We start from the raw sequence: 16369 nt of genomic DNA, 5'->3' as shown, positions 1-16369 counted from the left end.
GACTCGGAGACCAAACTCGATGCAACAATGATGCCAAAAGGCTTCCAGAGGAGTAAACCGACCGAAAACTGGCAATTACACGAATAGTTATGTTAACTTTACTTCCTATATGTAACCTATTTGTTATCTTCAGGATAGCCTTTGATCGACTGGGATCCCTATTTATTTATTTATTGAATGTACAGTTAATGATAAATGGGCTCTGTCATGAAATTTAGCCAAGTCAGTAGTATCCGTGTCGTAACGTACCTCCCCCTCCTTAAAAAGCTGTGTAAACGACAGGCGCATGTGTAGAAAGACAAAGAGTGAGCACGAATTCTCGTTGGTTGGTACCCAGAGCCGCCGCTGGCCAAAAGGATCGCGTCTCTGCGAACGAGAATGGTTAGCACATGGAGTGTGGTTTAATCTGTTTGTTCCTTCGGAATCTGTGGAGATCCTGCATGTTGCTGACGAGGACGGCCATTTGTGTGTACTTGCTTGAATATGTCGAGTGTAATTTTGAATGATGTCAGGAGCATAGGAGCCTCGCTATGCACCGTATCCTTGAGCCAACCTTTGAGCGTATCTTACTATTTTTAGAACTAACCCTTCAGCAGGAGACTTAAATTTACATCAATTAGCATACATTGTTTTTACTATTTTTTCCTTCCTTTGACAATTACATGTATTCTGATTGGCCATTCTAAAAAGTGTGTGCAGAGCCGAGGAATTCGTGGCTTTTTAACTATAGAAAGATACGCGCAAAGTTGAATCGAAGAGCTTGTATTGGAGAGGAAAGCTCCTACTTAAGGCTTCCTGGTGACGTGAATGAATCGACGTGGTTTGAGTTCTAGGACACAGGTGGAATTTGTCGACACGCTGGGAAAGATGGATACTGGCTTTCGAATTGCTCGCGGCTGGGAAAGGTGTAAAGAATGACGAATAGAAGAAGGCTCTGCTGTTGCATACTGCCGGTTTGCAGGTTCAAGATATTTAGTAAATAAACCAATTTGGGCGGCTGGTATGTCGGCTAATATATAATGTCCGCGACTGAGAGATGTGGATACGCGCTGTCTCAGTACGCACTCTCTCCCCTTTTTTCTGTAAATAGTTTTTTTTCTCGGGGGAGTGGTTGCCCTTATGGGGATATACTCTCCAGTATTTTTTACCTTCGTTTTTTAGCATTTCAATTCTCAAGTTTCCTTATTTCCTTGTGTGCTAAAGAGGCGAGCACCAGCTGGCCTCACACGTTACCGTCTGTACATACTTTTCTTTTTGTTGTCATTAAACCGTTTGATTCGTAAAAAAAATCCTGTCTTGTTTCCATTTTTTACCGCGAAGGGCCTCTCGGTCCATCCCCGTGTGTGACACTCCAACTTTGGATTTCCTGACCGCTATATTTTTTTCCAATATGGTACACAAAACAACCCAACCTGTTTCCTGAGGTTTCACAGAAAACGTCGACGTCATCGTTTGAATTTTGGATTTCCCGCCAAACGCTGCCTAACGTACGTTTGAATTTCCCGCCCAAATTTTTATCCACCAATCAGAACGCTCCAATTATAATCGTCAAAAGGTACGAGAAGGGTCGTACACCACTACTATTTTCATTGGCTCGCCACACACAGGTTGTCAGTTCATATACCTGCTGTACCAAATATGGTCAAGGAATGCGTCAGCAATAAAGCGAGCTGAAAACATTTTTGCAATTCTGAGAAAAAAAATGGCCGACCAAAGCTAAATAACATCAACATGGAAGAGTTGCTGATCCTGGAGTTGTTAATAAAACAATTAACTATTCTGCTCGGGCTTGCTGGATATAAAATGATTATAACCAACTCGGCGCGGTATTATCACTTCATATCCAGCACGCCCTCACAGAACAATTGTTAAATATACTTTTGCCCTCACCTTCTGTGGAATTCTTGGTGCAATTCGTCTCAGTGCATAAACTGCTGTGACACGTAACTCCAGCATGTTCGCAGTGTCCTCAATGATGTCCAGAAGAGGTCGGTACAGACATCTGTGGCCAAAGTTTCCGATCATCTTCACAAGGTTAATCTTCTCTTGGTAGTCAGCAATAAGCAGTCGGTTTTTCAGTTCCTGTTAATAAAAATTAAACAAATACTAAACTGACTATATATGTCTACAGATATGAACTGACCAAAGATAAACATTAAAGGTGTTGTAGACATAGGTATGAGTTATGTCATTGTCTATTGGTCAGTCTTTGCATTCACTTACTATTTTTCCTTTTATCACCCGATTTGAAGGCTTTGAAATCTAGAATCCACAGCGTGGAATCCGGAATCCATTGTAAGGACGCCAGAATTTACAGATCTCGATGGCATCCAGGATCCATTTCGACGGAACCCGCGAGTTCTGAATCCGGAATCCACAACTCGGGATCCGGAATCCGTTCGTTTACATAGGGCGATTTCTAAAAACTAAAGTTACGTCTACAAGGCTTGTTAGGCAGCTTACGAAACGAGGACGGCGACGGCAACGAGGACTCCATTTTAAAATACGAGTTCGCGTTATTCATATCACTACGAAACTATTTCATGTCGTTTCGCGTTAAAAATGTGTAGTAAATGTCGAGGAATTAAACTGGTATGAGTGAGTTGGAAGCGTAGAGAGAACTGAAAATTCATCGTCATGTGCTAACGTCTCCCACAGAACCTTGGATTTGATCATTTCACGTCGTCATTTAGGAGATGACGGCAGAGAAATGTACCAAAATGTAAAACGCACGTGCAGAGCGTGCAGAGCCATTGTTTTTGCTCACTAAACCTATTGTTTTGTAGCGTCGTCGTTGCCGTCGGTGTCGTCGTTTCGTAAGCTCCCTGTTAACATGGTTGTACGAAGAAGCTTCCGCTTGTTTATATTCTATCAAATCCTCCGGGTTGCAAGCTGATGCACTAGTTGAGAAATGCATTTCACTCAGTCACATATGGCATATATGACTGAGTGACATACTTCATAAACCTCTCACTTTGTTAGCCTTGTGTTACTGTGGTCAGAATCATTGATTACGTACAAGTGCTTGACGTTCAAAACAGTCTTGGCCCCTCTTCCTGCAGTATTCGTGCATCAGAGCTCCTTGGGTTAAATAGCAAGTCTTCTTCAATGTTTCATCTCCTTGCACAATGGAATGGAGGCACAGTTCCTACGAAGTAAAAGTTGGAAGCATTTTTTGAAAATAAATTCTTCGTGAAAAAACGCTCTTTAAAAATGCAAAGTAAAAAGACAAATTCCACACATGGATTTGTTTAAGTGCTTGCTGTAATAAAAAAAAAATTCTTCCTTTTCCCCTTTTTCTTCTTTAAATTTTGTTGTTTAGTTAAACAAGGAGACGCGCTTAGTCTATAAAAGGGGTTACTTCAAACGTCTTTTTTTGTTCAAGATCATTCAAACAGGACTAATCAACCAATATGGAGATAGTTACAAACAGCAACACAGAGACGGAAGCCTTACAAGATATTACCAGGGTGAGAAAACTAACTGGAGGTTTTTAAAATAAAACTGTCAACAGATAACTCTTTTCACACACAAACGACAAATTGTCATTAAAAGCTTCCTTTAATGAACAAATTGCTGTACCAGTCAGATAGCTTTCCATGCCTCTACCATAGATAGTACTGGCCATGCAAGCCTCAAACCCTGTGTTTTTTTGGTCGAGAGAATATGGCGCCCCTTTTTGGACACACTGAATAATACAGTATTGGCATGTTTGAATAAGAGCTTAAAATGAACTGTTCCAACATACACAATTGGTTGGCAAATCATTCGTAAACATGTATGCCTACGGTACCACGCATTTCATGGTCCGTCTTGTGTTTCAGACCTGCCTGGCAAGAGTTTGAGCCCACCAAATAACCCGAAAGCTTGAAACTGGCTGTAGTGCTGCATGCTAAATGAGTTGTGTATGTACTTGTGTACATGAGTTGCGTACATTCTTGTCCCAGCTCTCTCTCAATTATTTTAATTAAATCAATTTAGTAAATACAGACTGTTAAATCAAAAACGTTTCCATCAAAATAAACATTCTGCTTCTTGAAAGTAATGTCATTTATATGTCAAGTTGAGGTTGTTCCCTAGCCACTTAATAACCGTTAATTGACCCTTACTGAGATGTTCTGGCATATTTTCTCCGATGGATTGGTGTTGAATGCAAAGCCCAGAAGAACTGACACTGCCTGTTTTGTGTTCAATGCTTGCGACTTGATTCTATCCGCGATAAAGTCGAACGCATCTTCGTTGTAGACATATCGAAGAGCTTCCAAGAGCCACTGCCTACAGGGAAAGAAAAAAGAGTGGACTTGGGTTACATTAATATAGCAATATCACAATATCATTATTGATCTGTTTAATAGAGCAGTTTTCAATCGAGTGTCGTAAACCCAAAACCAAAGTAATTACTTTGGCCAATCAAAAAGGACGGAGACAATCCAGTAAACCAATCAAAACTCGAAGTAATTACTCGTAGCCGATACAAAGCGCGGGAAAATGTGCACGCGTGAGCCACGGTTGGTTTTGGTTTCACGTCTGATTGGTTGAAAAAATGGCGCGAGAACTTTGAACCAATCACTGAGTGAAGTAATGCAAAACCAAAGTAATTCAATAATTACTTTCGACACTCAATTGAAAACCACTCTGAGATTAGCAAAGTGATTAGTGTTCGTTTACTTTTCTACCATACTCATTTTTAAAAACTGCGTCTATCAATAAACACTCAAAAGCTCATGTTAAATACAGCGTGCTGCGCCGATTTTTCTGAGCGGTTTTCAAATGAGTGTCGTAAACCCAAAACCAAAGTAATTACTTTGGCCAATCAAAAAGGACGGAGACAATCCAGTAAACCAATCAAAACTCAAAGTAATTACACGTAGCCGACACAAAGCGCGGGAAAATGTGCACGCCGAGCTACGATTGGTTTCACTTCTGATTGGTTGAAAAAGTGGCGCGAGAACTTTGAACCAATCACTGTGTGAAGTAAATGCAAAACCAAAGTAATTATCTAATTACTTTCGACACTCAATTGCAAACCACTCTATTAGTCAAGATCACATTTTATTGTTTAAGAAATACATTAAAAATTTGTGAACATTTCAGTTGGTCATATAAAACTAGAGATAATACATGTACCCTGTATTATCCTTTTCGCCCCTTAGGGTTTCCAAGTGACGAGTAAACTTGGCCGGAAAGTGTCATTATTTTTGGCGGACTTGGGTCTTCAAAGATCACAGATAAGGTACCAGAAGATCTAATTTCTTTGGAACGTTTTCTTGGTTAGTCTCGATTTTAGATATATGCTTAATATATCGAAGAAAGTAGAGTATTTCTGGATGGACCTCTTCGAGCGTGCATAGCCAAACATACAATCATGTACTATTTTGCAATTAAAGCTGATGACATACGGTTCCACATCGTGCAACGTTTGTAGCTCAAAAAATATCGCCGCCTGTTAAATGACAACGTTGCAACTTGGTGAAGGACTATAAACACATTCACCTTTTGTTCAACGAGAACTACGAATTCATTCCACTTTTGGAATTTTGGAAATGGCGAATGACCAAAGGTTGTTGTTATTGTGCACTGCAGGCCTTCTTACAGTAGTCCTGAAGCGCCGGCAAAGAAAGAGAAACAAACGCGCTATTTGGACTCGAGAATGACTTAGGAAGTGTTCTTAGTTTGGGGCATATTATACCGTGATGGCGGAACTTCGAAACATAAACGTTGTCAAATTATACTTCCTTCGAGGAGCTCCTTCCTTTAGTAGCATCACTTATCACTCATCAGGGAAATCAAATGAGAAGAACAATACCGCCTGGTGAAAGGCTTGCTCTAATCTAACCCTTCGCACTGGTATACATGTTTTGATATTGAACCTTCCAAATCATGTACGCAAGACTGGAAAACGATTGGTTAGCACCATTCAACAAGTGGTAACTTATTGAACGGAATATAACTCATCTCTGTTTCAATGTGGGAGGCGCGGTAGCGGTTAGTGCTCTCGACTCCGGAGCGAGTGGTCGGGGTTCAGGCAATGGCTGGAACATTGTGTTGTGTTCTTGGGCAAGACTCTTTACTGTCACAGTGCCTCTCTCCACCCAGGTGTATAAATGGGTACCGGCGAATTTAATGCCAAGGGTAACCCTGCGATGGACTGGCATCCCATCCAGGGGGGAGTAGAAATGCCCCAAGTCGCTTCATGCTACAGAAACCGGGATAAGCTTAGGCCTAATGGGCCACTTGGCTCGTCTTTACCTTACCTATGTCACTCAACTGCGTTCAACAACGTTCAAGTTGAACGGGTTATTTAGGTTTATTTTTTAGTCTGGTGCTCAATCGACAAGTCCCTCTTTTCTTAAAAATTGTTACGAGAAGTGCCCACTCAAGGTGTCGCCTACACCTGCAAATAGAAAACCGGTCTGTCTTTTCCCAGTTGGGGTTCTTAAAAAAATTGCTGTGTTTATTTCATTAATTTGTTTCATCGGCTAGAGGTGAGCAGTCAATTGAGTATATACTGTAGGTGGCCCTCTTGGGCAGTTTTCTTGAAACATTAAACACTTAATGACTGGTCCCACGGGAAACAGTTCATATTGTTTCCCGAGGGACCAGTCATTAAGTGATTTGTTACATAGCACAAAAAGAAAAACGTGCAATGGCAACAACAACGGCGGTCGTCGGTCAACATTCGCGCTGTTACCCTCTGACGTCATAGATTTCGCACTGTTGCCCGCTCAGAGACTTTTGGCGGGAAACAGTTTTATTGTTAGACTTCATGTGACCTCGAAATAACCAATGAGAGCGCGCCCTGCTGGGGGAAAAACTGACCTATATAACAATACACTTTGTACTCTTCAAACTGTTCTCTGGGCCCCCTCCCCCCACTTTGACGAGTAAACTCCTCTGGCGTTAGACAGAAGCAAATCTTCCGTTGTTAGACAGAGTAAAACCTGTAAATGGCACTATTGGGAGTTGAAGGGTTAAGCTAGCACCCACCTGAGCTGCTCATCTTTCAAGCACTTGACCCAGATATCATCCAAAGTACCCCTATCCACTTTCTGCAACATCTCCACCAAAGTAGTGAACTTATAGGCTTTCCATTCTTTTTGATTCACATTCTTGATTAGAAGCTTGATAAGATCGATTATCTGCAAAAGAGAGGTACTGTTAAACCAAAAACAAAACAAGAAAAGTATCCAAGGAATTATCACTCTGCTCTCGTATGTATAGGTAATCGCATGATTTCGAGTGCAATTTTGAATAACTAAGTACTAGTAATTTTTTTCAAATATGCACAAAATGGGCCATTTCCGAGTTGCTGTTTGTCTCGCTTTCGAAGTGAGTCTTGCTGCTCAACTATTGTAAGAGAAACGAGTTTGATTTGCATAAGAATACGCAACTCATTTCCATTTGAATGGTTGTGGACCAGGACTCGCTTTGAAACTGAGGCATGCAGCAACTCGGAAATGGGACATTACAGTATGGGCGACTGCAATTTGTAGTCTAGTGCTTAGTACTATACGTGAAAAAACTTGTGATGGTTAACTTAAAAAGAAGCGACACACGTCTATCATGCAAAAATTACGCCATGAGTTGCGCCATCCAGGGCTCGCATTCGATTGGCTATCAAAATTTCACCTTATTGCACTAATTTCACTTTTCTGCAATCTGTTTGGAATTGATTGACCCACTCTCAGCCAATCAATGCACTGAAACTCTTTCATGTATAATTATTAGTCCAGAAACGCACGAAACGAGTCGCAAGCCAATTTTGGCAGGCATCACGAAATGTCTCCGTTTTTTCTTCCCATCAAAAACCTCAACATTACATCTGTTCTATAATTACTAAGCATACCTCAAAGAAAACAAACTTGACCAAAATTCAACCTATACATGATGTTTGTGCCAACCGAGTTTGCAACAAAACTGTCTGCTCTGTGTTGAAACAGGAAACAAAACAGAGCTTCGACATTGTCCTTGAAGCAATGAAATCAGAGCTGTGAACCGCTATTCGTTTGATTTAATCTTCAGGCCCCAGTTTTTTCAAGCGATGGATAGCGCTATCTGCCGGATAAATCAACATCTTGTGGATAAGTCATAGCAAAACCAATTGCGCTATATCCAGTGGATAGTGACTTATCCGGTGGATAGCGTTATCCACCTTTTGAACAACTAGGGCCTGACCACTGAAATAAGTGGTTTGAAGCAGGTTAAGATACAAAGACAACCAAGACAGATTGACTCCTGAAAGTCAGGGATCATTGTCACTATTCTTAAAACTTTATAAGCCAGAATTAGAATTATTGTGGTAACGATGATCATGATGATGACGGCAATAATAATGACGATGATGCCCACGATGGTGATGCCAAGAATGATAATTACGACGATGATAATGATGATGACGGTGAAGATTAAAAAGATGACAATGATGATGACGATGGTGAGGCTGATGATGATAATGACAACAATGATGTCGATGGTATTGATGCTGATAACAATGATGATGACGATGATGATGAGGCTGCTGACAATGATAATGACAACGATGATGTCGATGGTATTGATGCTGATAACAATGATGATGACGATGATGATGAGGCTGCTGACAATGATAATGACAACGATGATGATGATGCTGGTGATGCTGATGATGATATAGATGGTTACAATGATCATAATGATGACAACAACGATGATGATGATGAATTCAACTGAATGAAAAAATTGTGCAAAAGTAGCCCCGGAAGGTTTGAAGTTACTGTAGTCTTAAAAGGGCAGAAGTGATGCTTACAAACATGAAGGAGTATAGGCCTTATAATCACAAGGCAGCCATGTTGAGTCCAGGGGGAGTGAAAACTTTTGTTTTTGCGCACTGGAACCTCGTTCCCAAACATTTCAAATCGAGGCTCGGGATACGAAATCTATTGTCTATTGCCAATATGGTCGCCGCATGAATAAGGCCCATTATGTGAATCGGATTAAAGAGACACTCACCTTTGTCACATACTCAGTCTTTTGCCTGTTGGTCAATGGTTTGTTATCGTCATCATCATTTGTCATTCTTAACTTGTGTGGAACCTTGCCAACAATTGGATCTAAAGAAGCCATAGACACAAATGTAACAAACTATAAAAAGTACAATATAAGGCGAGACGTTTTACAAAGCAATGACTATAATATAATTATAATTATTATTCATTCAAAATATTTCCCCGTTTCTGGTTGGTTAAAACCACACGCATAACTCACCATAGCCAGCTGCTGTTCACCAAATTTGGAAAGAAACTTCATCATATTGAATCAATGATGTCAAAAGTGCAGCCCGCTGCAGATTATTGAACCGATGACGTCAAAATGACGTCAAAAGTGGAGCCCGCTGCAGATTATTGAACCATTGACCGAGAAAACCAGGGGATAAGGCTGTGTTATTTTTGGTGAGCAGAAAAATGGCTGCGAGTAGGTTTAGAAGTTTGGGCTAAGAAAATATTTTGAAGGAATAATAAAGCAATTATTGAATTCAGCTTTCCTAGAATATGAAGAATTCTGCATATCTCAGAGGATGTTATCCACCTCGGCCTTCAGCCTTGGTGGATAACACCCTCCTCGACCTGCAGAATTCTTCATATCCTTCTCAGCCTCATTCAATAATTGCTAATTATATTAGTAGTATTAGAGCGGTTTTAAAATGAGTGTCATAAACCAAAACCAAAGCTTTGCTGATGGGCATTTTGCCACATTTCCAGCTTGCCTGGTGCAATCTAGCAAGGCCCTTTATAAACCCCTGCATTTGCACAATAAACAAAAAACACTGCATATCCCAAAAGTTTTAAATTTTGTTGTTGTCAGTTGGCTGAGCACCGGGCTGTCACGCGGGAGGTCGTGAGTTCAACTCCAGCCGGACCAACACTCAGGGTCTTTAAATAACTGAGGAGAAAGTGCTGCCTTTGTAATGACATCTGTAAATGCTTAGACTCTCTAGTCTTCTCGGGTAAGGACGATAAACCATAGGCCCCGCCTTACAACCCTTCAATGTTCATAATCCCGTGGGACTTAAAAGAACCCACACACTTGTCGCTAATAGTAGGGCATGTAGTTCCCGGTGTTGTGGTCTGTCTTCTGTTGTGTATCATGGTTGGGAGGGTAAAGAAGGGGCCACAGTAATTGGCACAAGCTGTTGTGGTGCTCTGTCAGCTTAACTGGCGAAGTTAAATATATATATATATATATATATAGGGAAAAGGAAAGGAAAGGAACTTTATTTAAGTGTCTAGTCGTTCTAGCGCTGAAGCACTAATTGGGGACACTGTAAATTGAAATTAACAATTAACACAAATCAAGTCAAATGGCTATATATGTATGTATATATATATAGCCATCACGACCCTTAAATTTGCTGTTCGCCCACAGTCGATGAAACCAGAATTTGACTGACTCCCTTAAAGGTTGGCATTTTTGTAAAGGTTTGGGTTGTTTCAGCTATGGTACCCTTCACCCCCTACATCCCACCCCCTACCCCCAAACCCCGCCCCCACCCCTCACCCCTCACCCCTTCCCCCACCCCCGGAATAGTCATGCCATTTGCCACTCAACAATTAAAATGTGAGTGCATTAGCTCTAAACTCAAAGAAAAACAAAATGTCTCAGCAACTTACACTGTTGAGATCCGAATTCAACATCCACGAATTTTATGGTTTGCCTGATTGCAAGAGGAAAATATTATTCACACATGGCAATCATGGAGCAATAATTCTAACATGCATTTTGGAGATCACACTAAATAATAAGCTTAATATAATTATTGAGGTTCCTTCGTAAATTTAAATGTATTTATAAGCTACCCAGTACTGGAAGGAAAAAGGTAATATGTTACAATTAAATTTGACATGTTCAATTTTTGTTCCTATTGATCATCATTAACATTAATTTTTGTCATTGTAACAGTTACAATCATACAAATGCCTGTAAATTTCTCATTAATTTTTTTTCTTTTTCTCAGCTGATATTACTCCTGATATGCTGAAACTTTGCAGGGTTACTAATATAAAAGTAAAGATGCTCTTTCTATTTCTGGAATAAGTTTTCATCCAGTTCAATTTTAACTCATTCAAATCCCTCCAAAACTATGTTCCCTGTAAATATTTCCTTGCTAAGAGTGACATTGTTGTGTACCTTAATAACTACCTACTCTGTCTTGTGATTAGCTACATGTACTGTCTCACCAATGCAGGCAGCTTGGGTGAAAGAGGTTTATAAACAATAGCTTCCAGCCCCTAATGTCTAAGATGACTGCATTGGTTCCTGAATGGGCTGATGAACAGCGTAGTTTATTCTTAGTAGCTACTGTAAGTACCCCTAGGTTTTTGAGGAGAAGGTAGAATGTGAGCACATTGTTGATACTTTGGATGAAATGAGAACTTCATGCAATATTATTTTGAAGACTTTTAGAAATGCTATAATTAGTAACCAGGTGTTATAATTTGTATTGACGTCTTTGTGTTATTATTATTTTTACCTGTAACTATTTGCTTTAAACAACTAGCCTTCAGTGGGCCATATTGTTTTACCACCAAAATTAAATAAAGTTTTTTACTTTCATTTTCACTCCTGAAGCAGCCTCCGGGGCTGGATAATCTGCAAGCCAGCGAGTCATGTCATCTATGCGAGTCTCGCATTCAAGTCTAAGCACCCATTTCAAATAGCACTGAAAACAGTATTTAAGTCTAAGCACCCATTTTAAAACGGTTAGCTTTCAATAACTGGGTGACTCGCATGTTGACACGCATGGCTCGCCATGTTGGATTGCACGACTTGCATGACTCCAAGGCTCGCTGGCTTACTCCTCACTCTAGTCCCCAATGACTTATTATTTCTTGAAGATGTTAATCTTCTGAGCCTAATCACAAGACAGAGCTTAATCAAGAACTTTTAATGTCAGCAAATATTTAAGAGCTTTGCAAATGAACCATGCAAGACTAATTGCACTTTTAGCGGAGGGGTTGGCGCAGTGGTAAGATCTCTACCTTCCAACCCTAAGGTCCCGGGTTCCATTCCCGGTTCTGCCGAGACTGGAATATTTGGCGACCTTCTTTCCTGCTAAAGTTCACTCAGCTTTCCATCCTTCCGAGGTCGGCAAAATGAGTACCAGCATGCATGGACTGCTTAGAAGCGGCTGCAATTTGCACCTGTATATGCTTCCAGTCCGCTGGGGGTAAATTAATCATTGTAAAGCGCCCTTGAGACGTTAGTGATAAGGGCGCTATATAAATGCACCACTTCACTTCACTTAAGTTAATCAAACTGCAAGTATTCAGTCTCAATGTAAATAGCCAAGTTAGCTCAAATAGACAGTGAATAATACCGAAACTTACTTGACCCTGGTTGCTGCACTGCCCTTCATCTGTGTTGGTGCGTAGACATAGTTGCTCACTGTCTCACACATCCTAACCATAAAGTTGCTTTCCTTTCCTAACATATCGCATGCTGTAGTTATGGAGATCTTCAAGGGCTAAAGAGGAAACAGATAATATTGCGACACATTAATTTTCATGACGCTACATGTGTTAATGTTCCAGCATGACTATTCCGGGGGTGAGAGGTACTATAGCTGAAACAACCCAAACCTTTACAAAAATGATAACCTTAGGTCTTGTCATTATCTAGTGTTTAAGCCTTAAAGGTTAGCATTAAAAAAGGTCTGGGTTGTTTCAGCTATAACAATACAAGCAAGGTGACACATGCTAACAGCAGCCTGGTGTGGCCAACACATCATGCATGTGCAGAACCATTTATCCCAGTCTGGTATGTTAGCTACGCCATGCTGATGAGGCCCAAAAGGCCGAAACAGCTGTCCATGGCTGCTAATTGACCGGGTGAAATGGTTGTGCCCATGTGTGATGTGTTGGCCACACCGGGTTGGTGTTAGCGTGTGTCTAGTACCCTTCACCCTCTATCCCCACCCCTTCCCCTCAACCCTACCCTCCACCCCACCCCCAGGATAGTCATGCCGTTAACATCCAGGTAATGAACCCTGTTGCTCTGTAATGTTTCTGAGCACCACATCTTGCTAGCTTCTGTCGACAACATGGAGATATGTCCATAAATGCTCCTAAATCGATGCATGGGAATTTCTATATAAACGTCACGAAGTGTCCCCTTGCTCTTTTCACCATATTCAACATCACTCGTGTCTCGAAATACAGACAATTAACATCAAAAAGTGCCTCCCAAATACTGCCCCTCGAGTAAGGATAAACAGCTCCATTTACAATTAGAAGCTAAAAAGTAACGCTAACCTTTACCCTCACCTTATTGTTGGAAATAGGTACAGCAAAGGCTCAGAATTAAAGGGACACTTTGTGTTGGATGTCAAATTTGATTGTAAGTAAAACCAGCTTTATTCATTCAATTCAATGAATGGTAAGGATAGCAGAGGTTATCCCTATCGGGGGTATCCGCCTACAGCCGGATATAATTCACTGAGAATTGATTTTGATGAGGGAAAGAAAACTGGAGAACTAAAAGAAAAACCCACAGAGTCAGATTGAGATAGACTGAAACTGACAGCCCACATGGAACCTCGGAGCCGAGGGTTGTAACCCAGGGTCACAGAGGTGGAACGCACAGTTGATAACTGGACTAAGCCATCCTGACTCCCTTATGTGTGCAACTAATTAGGTACACTTCTGGACATTAGTGGCATGTCATGTAACAGGGGGTTAAAAAGTTAATCAATGAGTGTGTGTGCATTTGATTGACAATGAACCAATGGCACATAGTCCAATTTCAAAACACTAAAAGACGGAGGTTGCATCAATGAAAACCCTAAAAAGTAATGCTGTAGTTTTGTTGCCAATGACCACTGAAGTTCACTGAAGTGATTCTTTGTTGTTTTTACACGTAGGCCGAAGGTAAGCTGTAATGAATGTTTAGGTTTGTTTCTGTATTGGTAACACGGAGACCTGTGAACAAGACCTGTGACCTGTGTTTCGTACCTGCCCATTAAAACATCAGCAGCATTCAAGTTTACTTTACCTTATCAATGATGTTACAACTGTTGTTCAAGCATCCAATGCCAGTGTTCCCGTTAGCCATGACATATGGTTTTTCTTTGCAGCTTTCCAGGTTTAGAATTTTGGAGATCCTCATTTCACCAATGTTGCTTGTTTCAGGCAGAGTCAGGTGTTGTACATCGAACAAGTTTTCACACAGTCCATACGACCCATACTGCATTAGAAAAGGAGTGAGAACTTTTTTTTTAAAATCCATATATAAGCTAAATCTATATCCAATTATTATTAATGGCATTTTTGGAGCCATTCGCTTCACAGTGAGTCAACAGAACCGTTATATCATCATTAAATGTCATCAGTACTGTCAGGGGTAGATCGAGGGGGGGGGGTGGGGAGTATTTTGGTTCCTTTTTTCTGTATTTATCTGCTTTTTATTGTATTCTATCTCTGCAGGAACAGATACTTTTTATCCTGACATGAACATTTTTATTAATGCAAAACAAAAACAAAGTCAAAATGGAAACTTAAACTGTCTGGCCTTGGTTGTTCAAAAGGTGGATAACGCTATCCACCGGACAAATCACTATCCAGCAGATAAACACTAGCAAAACTAATTGAGTTATCCAGTAGATAGCGCTATCCACCCTTTGAACAACTGGGGTGTGGACTTTTGTCAAAGTGTATATACTTTGATTCTCTCAATTCCTAGATCCACCACTGACTGTTGTAGCTGTCCTTGTCATTGTGGTTGGTGTTCTTCTGAACAACATCATTGTCATTGTCAATAACAATAATTAAAATAATGATAAGGAACTTTATTTAAGTGTCAAGTGTATTGAGCGTTGAGGCACTAAGTTGGGACAAGGAACAGAAATCAAATGAAATCAAATAAACACATAATGAAGTCAAATGTTGGTTTTTGAAGAGAGGGGAAAACCGGAGCACCCGGAGAAAAACCTCTCGGAGCATAGTAGAGAAGCAACAAACTCAACCCACATATGACACTGAGTCTGGGAATCAAACCCAGCCCACATTGGTGGGAGGCGAGCGACTTCTTTGAATTCACAACTGCATCATCCCTGCTCCTAAATACTTAATATTCACTGCTACCATTGCTCTAAATGGTGCAGGGTGATTGTGGCCGTTCTTCCCCAGATTGTGTGAATTAAGTTCTAGTGTTAGTCTCACATCAAATCTGCCATTACTTTAATCATTACCTCCCAGTTCTTATACATTCTTGGCTCAACGTCATCTTCCTCAGGCCTGGTGAAGTTGTGGTTGATAAGGGACAAGATTCCACGTTTGATGTTGAGAACATACTCTGGTTCATCATCACTGCAGTAGATGCTTTTAACCTTGCCATCTCTGTACTGAAATTTGATCGGTTTTTCAAGCAAAGGAGCTAGTTCCTCTGTCACTGGGGAGATCTTAAGCGACTCCGAACTGCAGCTCTCAGATGTGCCATTCACCTCAAAAAGTTGAGGATTCTTGATCTGCAAAAAATGCATGAATACGTGTTTACAAGTTCAAGTTCAAGTGGCGATGTGATCAAAAAGTTGGGGCATGGGATTTGAACTTGCTGCATAATATTTCTTTCGGAGCTCCCAAATTCAACTTTAACATGTCTGGTAAATTAAGCCAACTGGTTTGCCATCCACCAGTCAACATAATTTACCATGTTCTGTTTACATGTAGTTTGAATTATTTCTTTTACATCCTTAAAGTGAGCTGCCTGAGACTTCACTTATTAGCCAAGGAAACTCCAAATTAAAAAAAAGTGTAAAGGGCCGAAGAACATGCATAGTGTTAATAGCAATTAGGTGAGTTCAACTTGGTTAGCGACCAAGCCCGGGTTGCTCGAAGCATGATTAGTGCTAGCCAGCGTTAAATACCATGGAAACCTAATAGGTTTTGATTCCTTTTAACCAACGGTTAGCGCTAACCAGGCTTCGAACAACTGGCCCCAAATGTTCAATCTGCTTTTTCAAACTCGCTTTACAGGTCTACCCAATGGTGAAAGGAGTTCAGGGGAGGGGAACCCCTAGGAAGTTTTTTTTTAAATGTAAACTGGGAACCCAGTCTACCCTGAAGGGCCGATATTATGGGTACAATAAATTATACTGATTGTACAATATCTGAGGTGACAAAACCACAGGCGACCCAAACTCATAATTCAAATGCAAAGTCAATGTTATGATTTGTAGGACTAGAGAAAGTTCCAGATTGACAAAGTTTGATCTTGGATTCCTACCCCTGGAGAAAAGTGAAACTGTCACCAGGCCAGACTGCTAAGCCATTGCCTCCAACGGTCAAGTCACGTATGAATCCAAAATGCTCTTTTAAGCGGGAAAAAGTGGCGGGTCCTT

The 16369-nt window shown here is 40.7% G+C and overlaps 1 protein-coding gene across 1 annotated transcript in view; it reads right to left on the bottom strand.

Annotated features, from left to right (window-relative positions):
* Window positions 1–16369, bottom strand: part of LOC138024682 (vitellogenin-like) — a 67609-nt gene that overhangs the window by 45838 nt on the left and 5402 nt on the right. Inside the window, exons 4-12 of the mRNA XM_068871893.1 lie at window positions 15221–15496; window positions 14026–14217; window positions 12363–12499; window positions 10647–10690; window positions 8989–9089; window positions 6988–7139; window positions 4110–4275; window positions 3020–3148; window positions 1891–2082 (exon numbers count right to left, since the gene is read on the bottom strand). Coding sequence (XP_068727994.1) covers window positions 1891–2082; window positions 3020–3148; window positions 4110–4275; window positions 6988–7139; window positions 8989–9089; window positions 10647–10690; window positions 12363–12499; window positions 14026–14217; window positions 15221–15496 — 1389 coding nt within the window. The remainder of the gene's footprint in view (window positions 1–1890; window positions 2083–3019; window positions 3149–4109; window positions 4276–6987; window positions 7140–8988; window positions 9090–10646; window positions 10691–12362; window positions 12500–14025; window positions 14218–15220; window positions 15497–16369) is intronic.

The sequence above is a fragment of the Montipora capricornis genome, chromosome 11 (assembly GCF_036669925.1).
Source record: "Montipora capricornis isolate CH-2021 chromosome 11, ASM3666992v2, whole genome shotgun sequence".
Classification (NCBI taxonomy): Eukaryota; Metazoa; Cnidaria; class Anthozoa; order Scleractinia; family Acroporidae; genus Montipora; species Montipora capricornis.
This window is presented reverse-complemented; position numbering and strand designations above follow the sequence as displayed.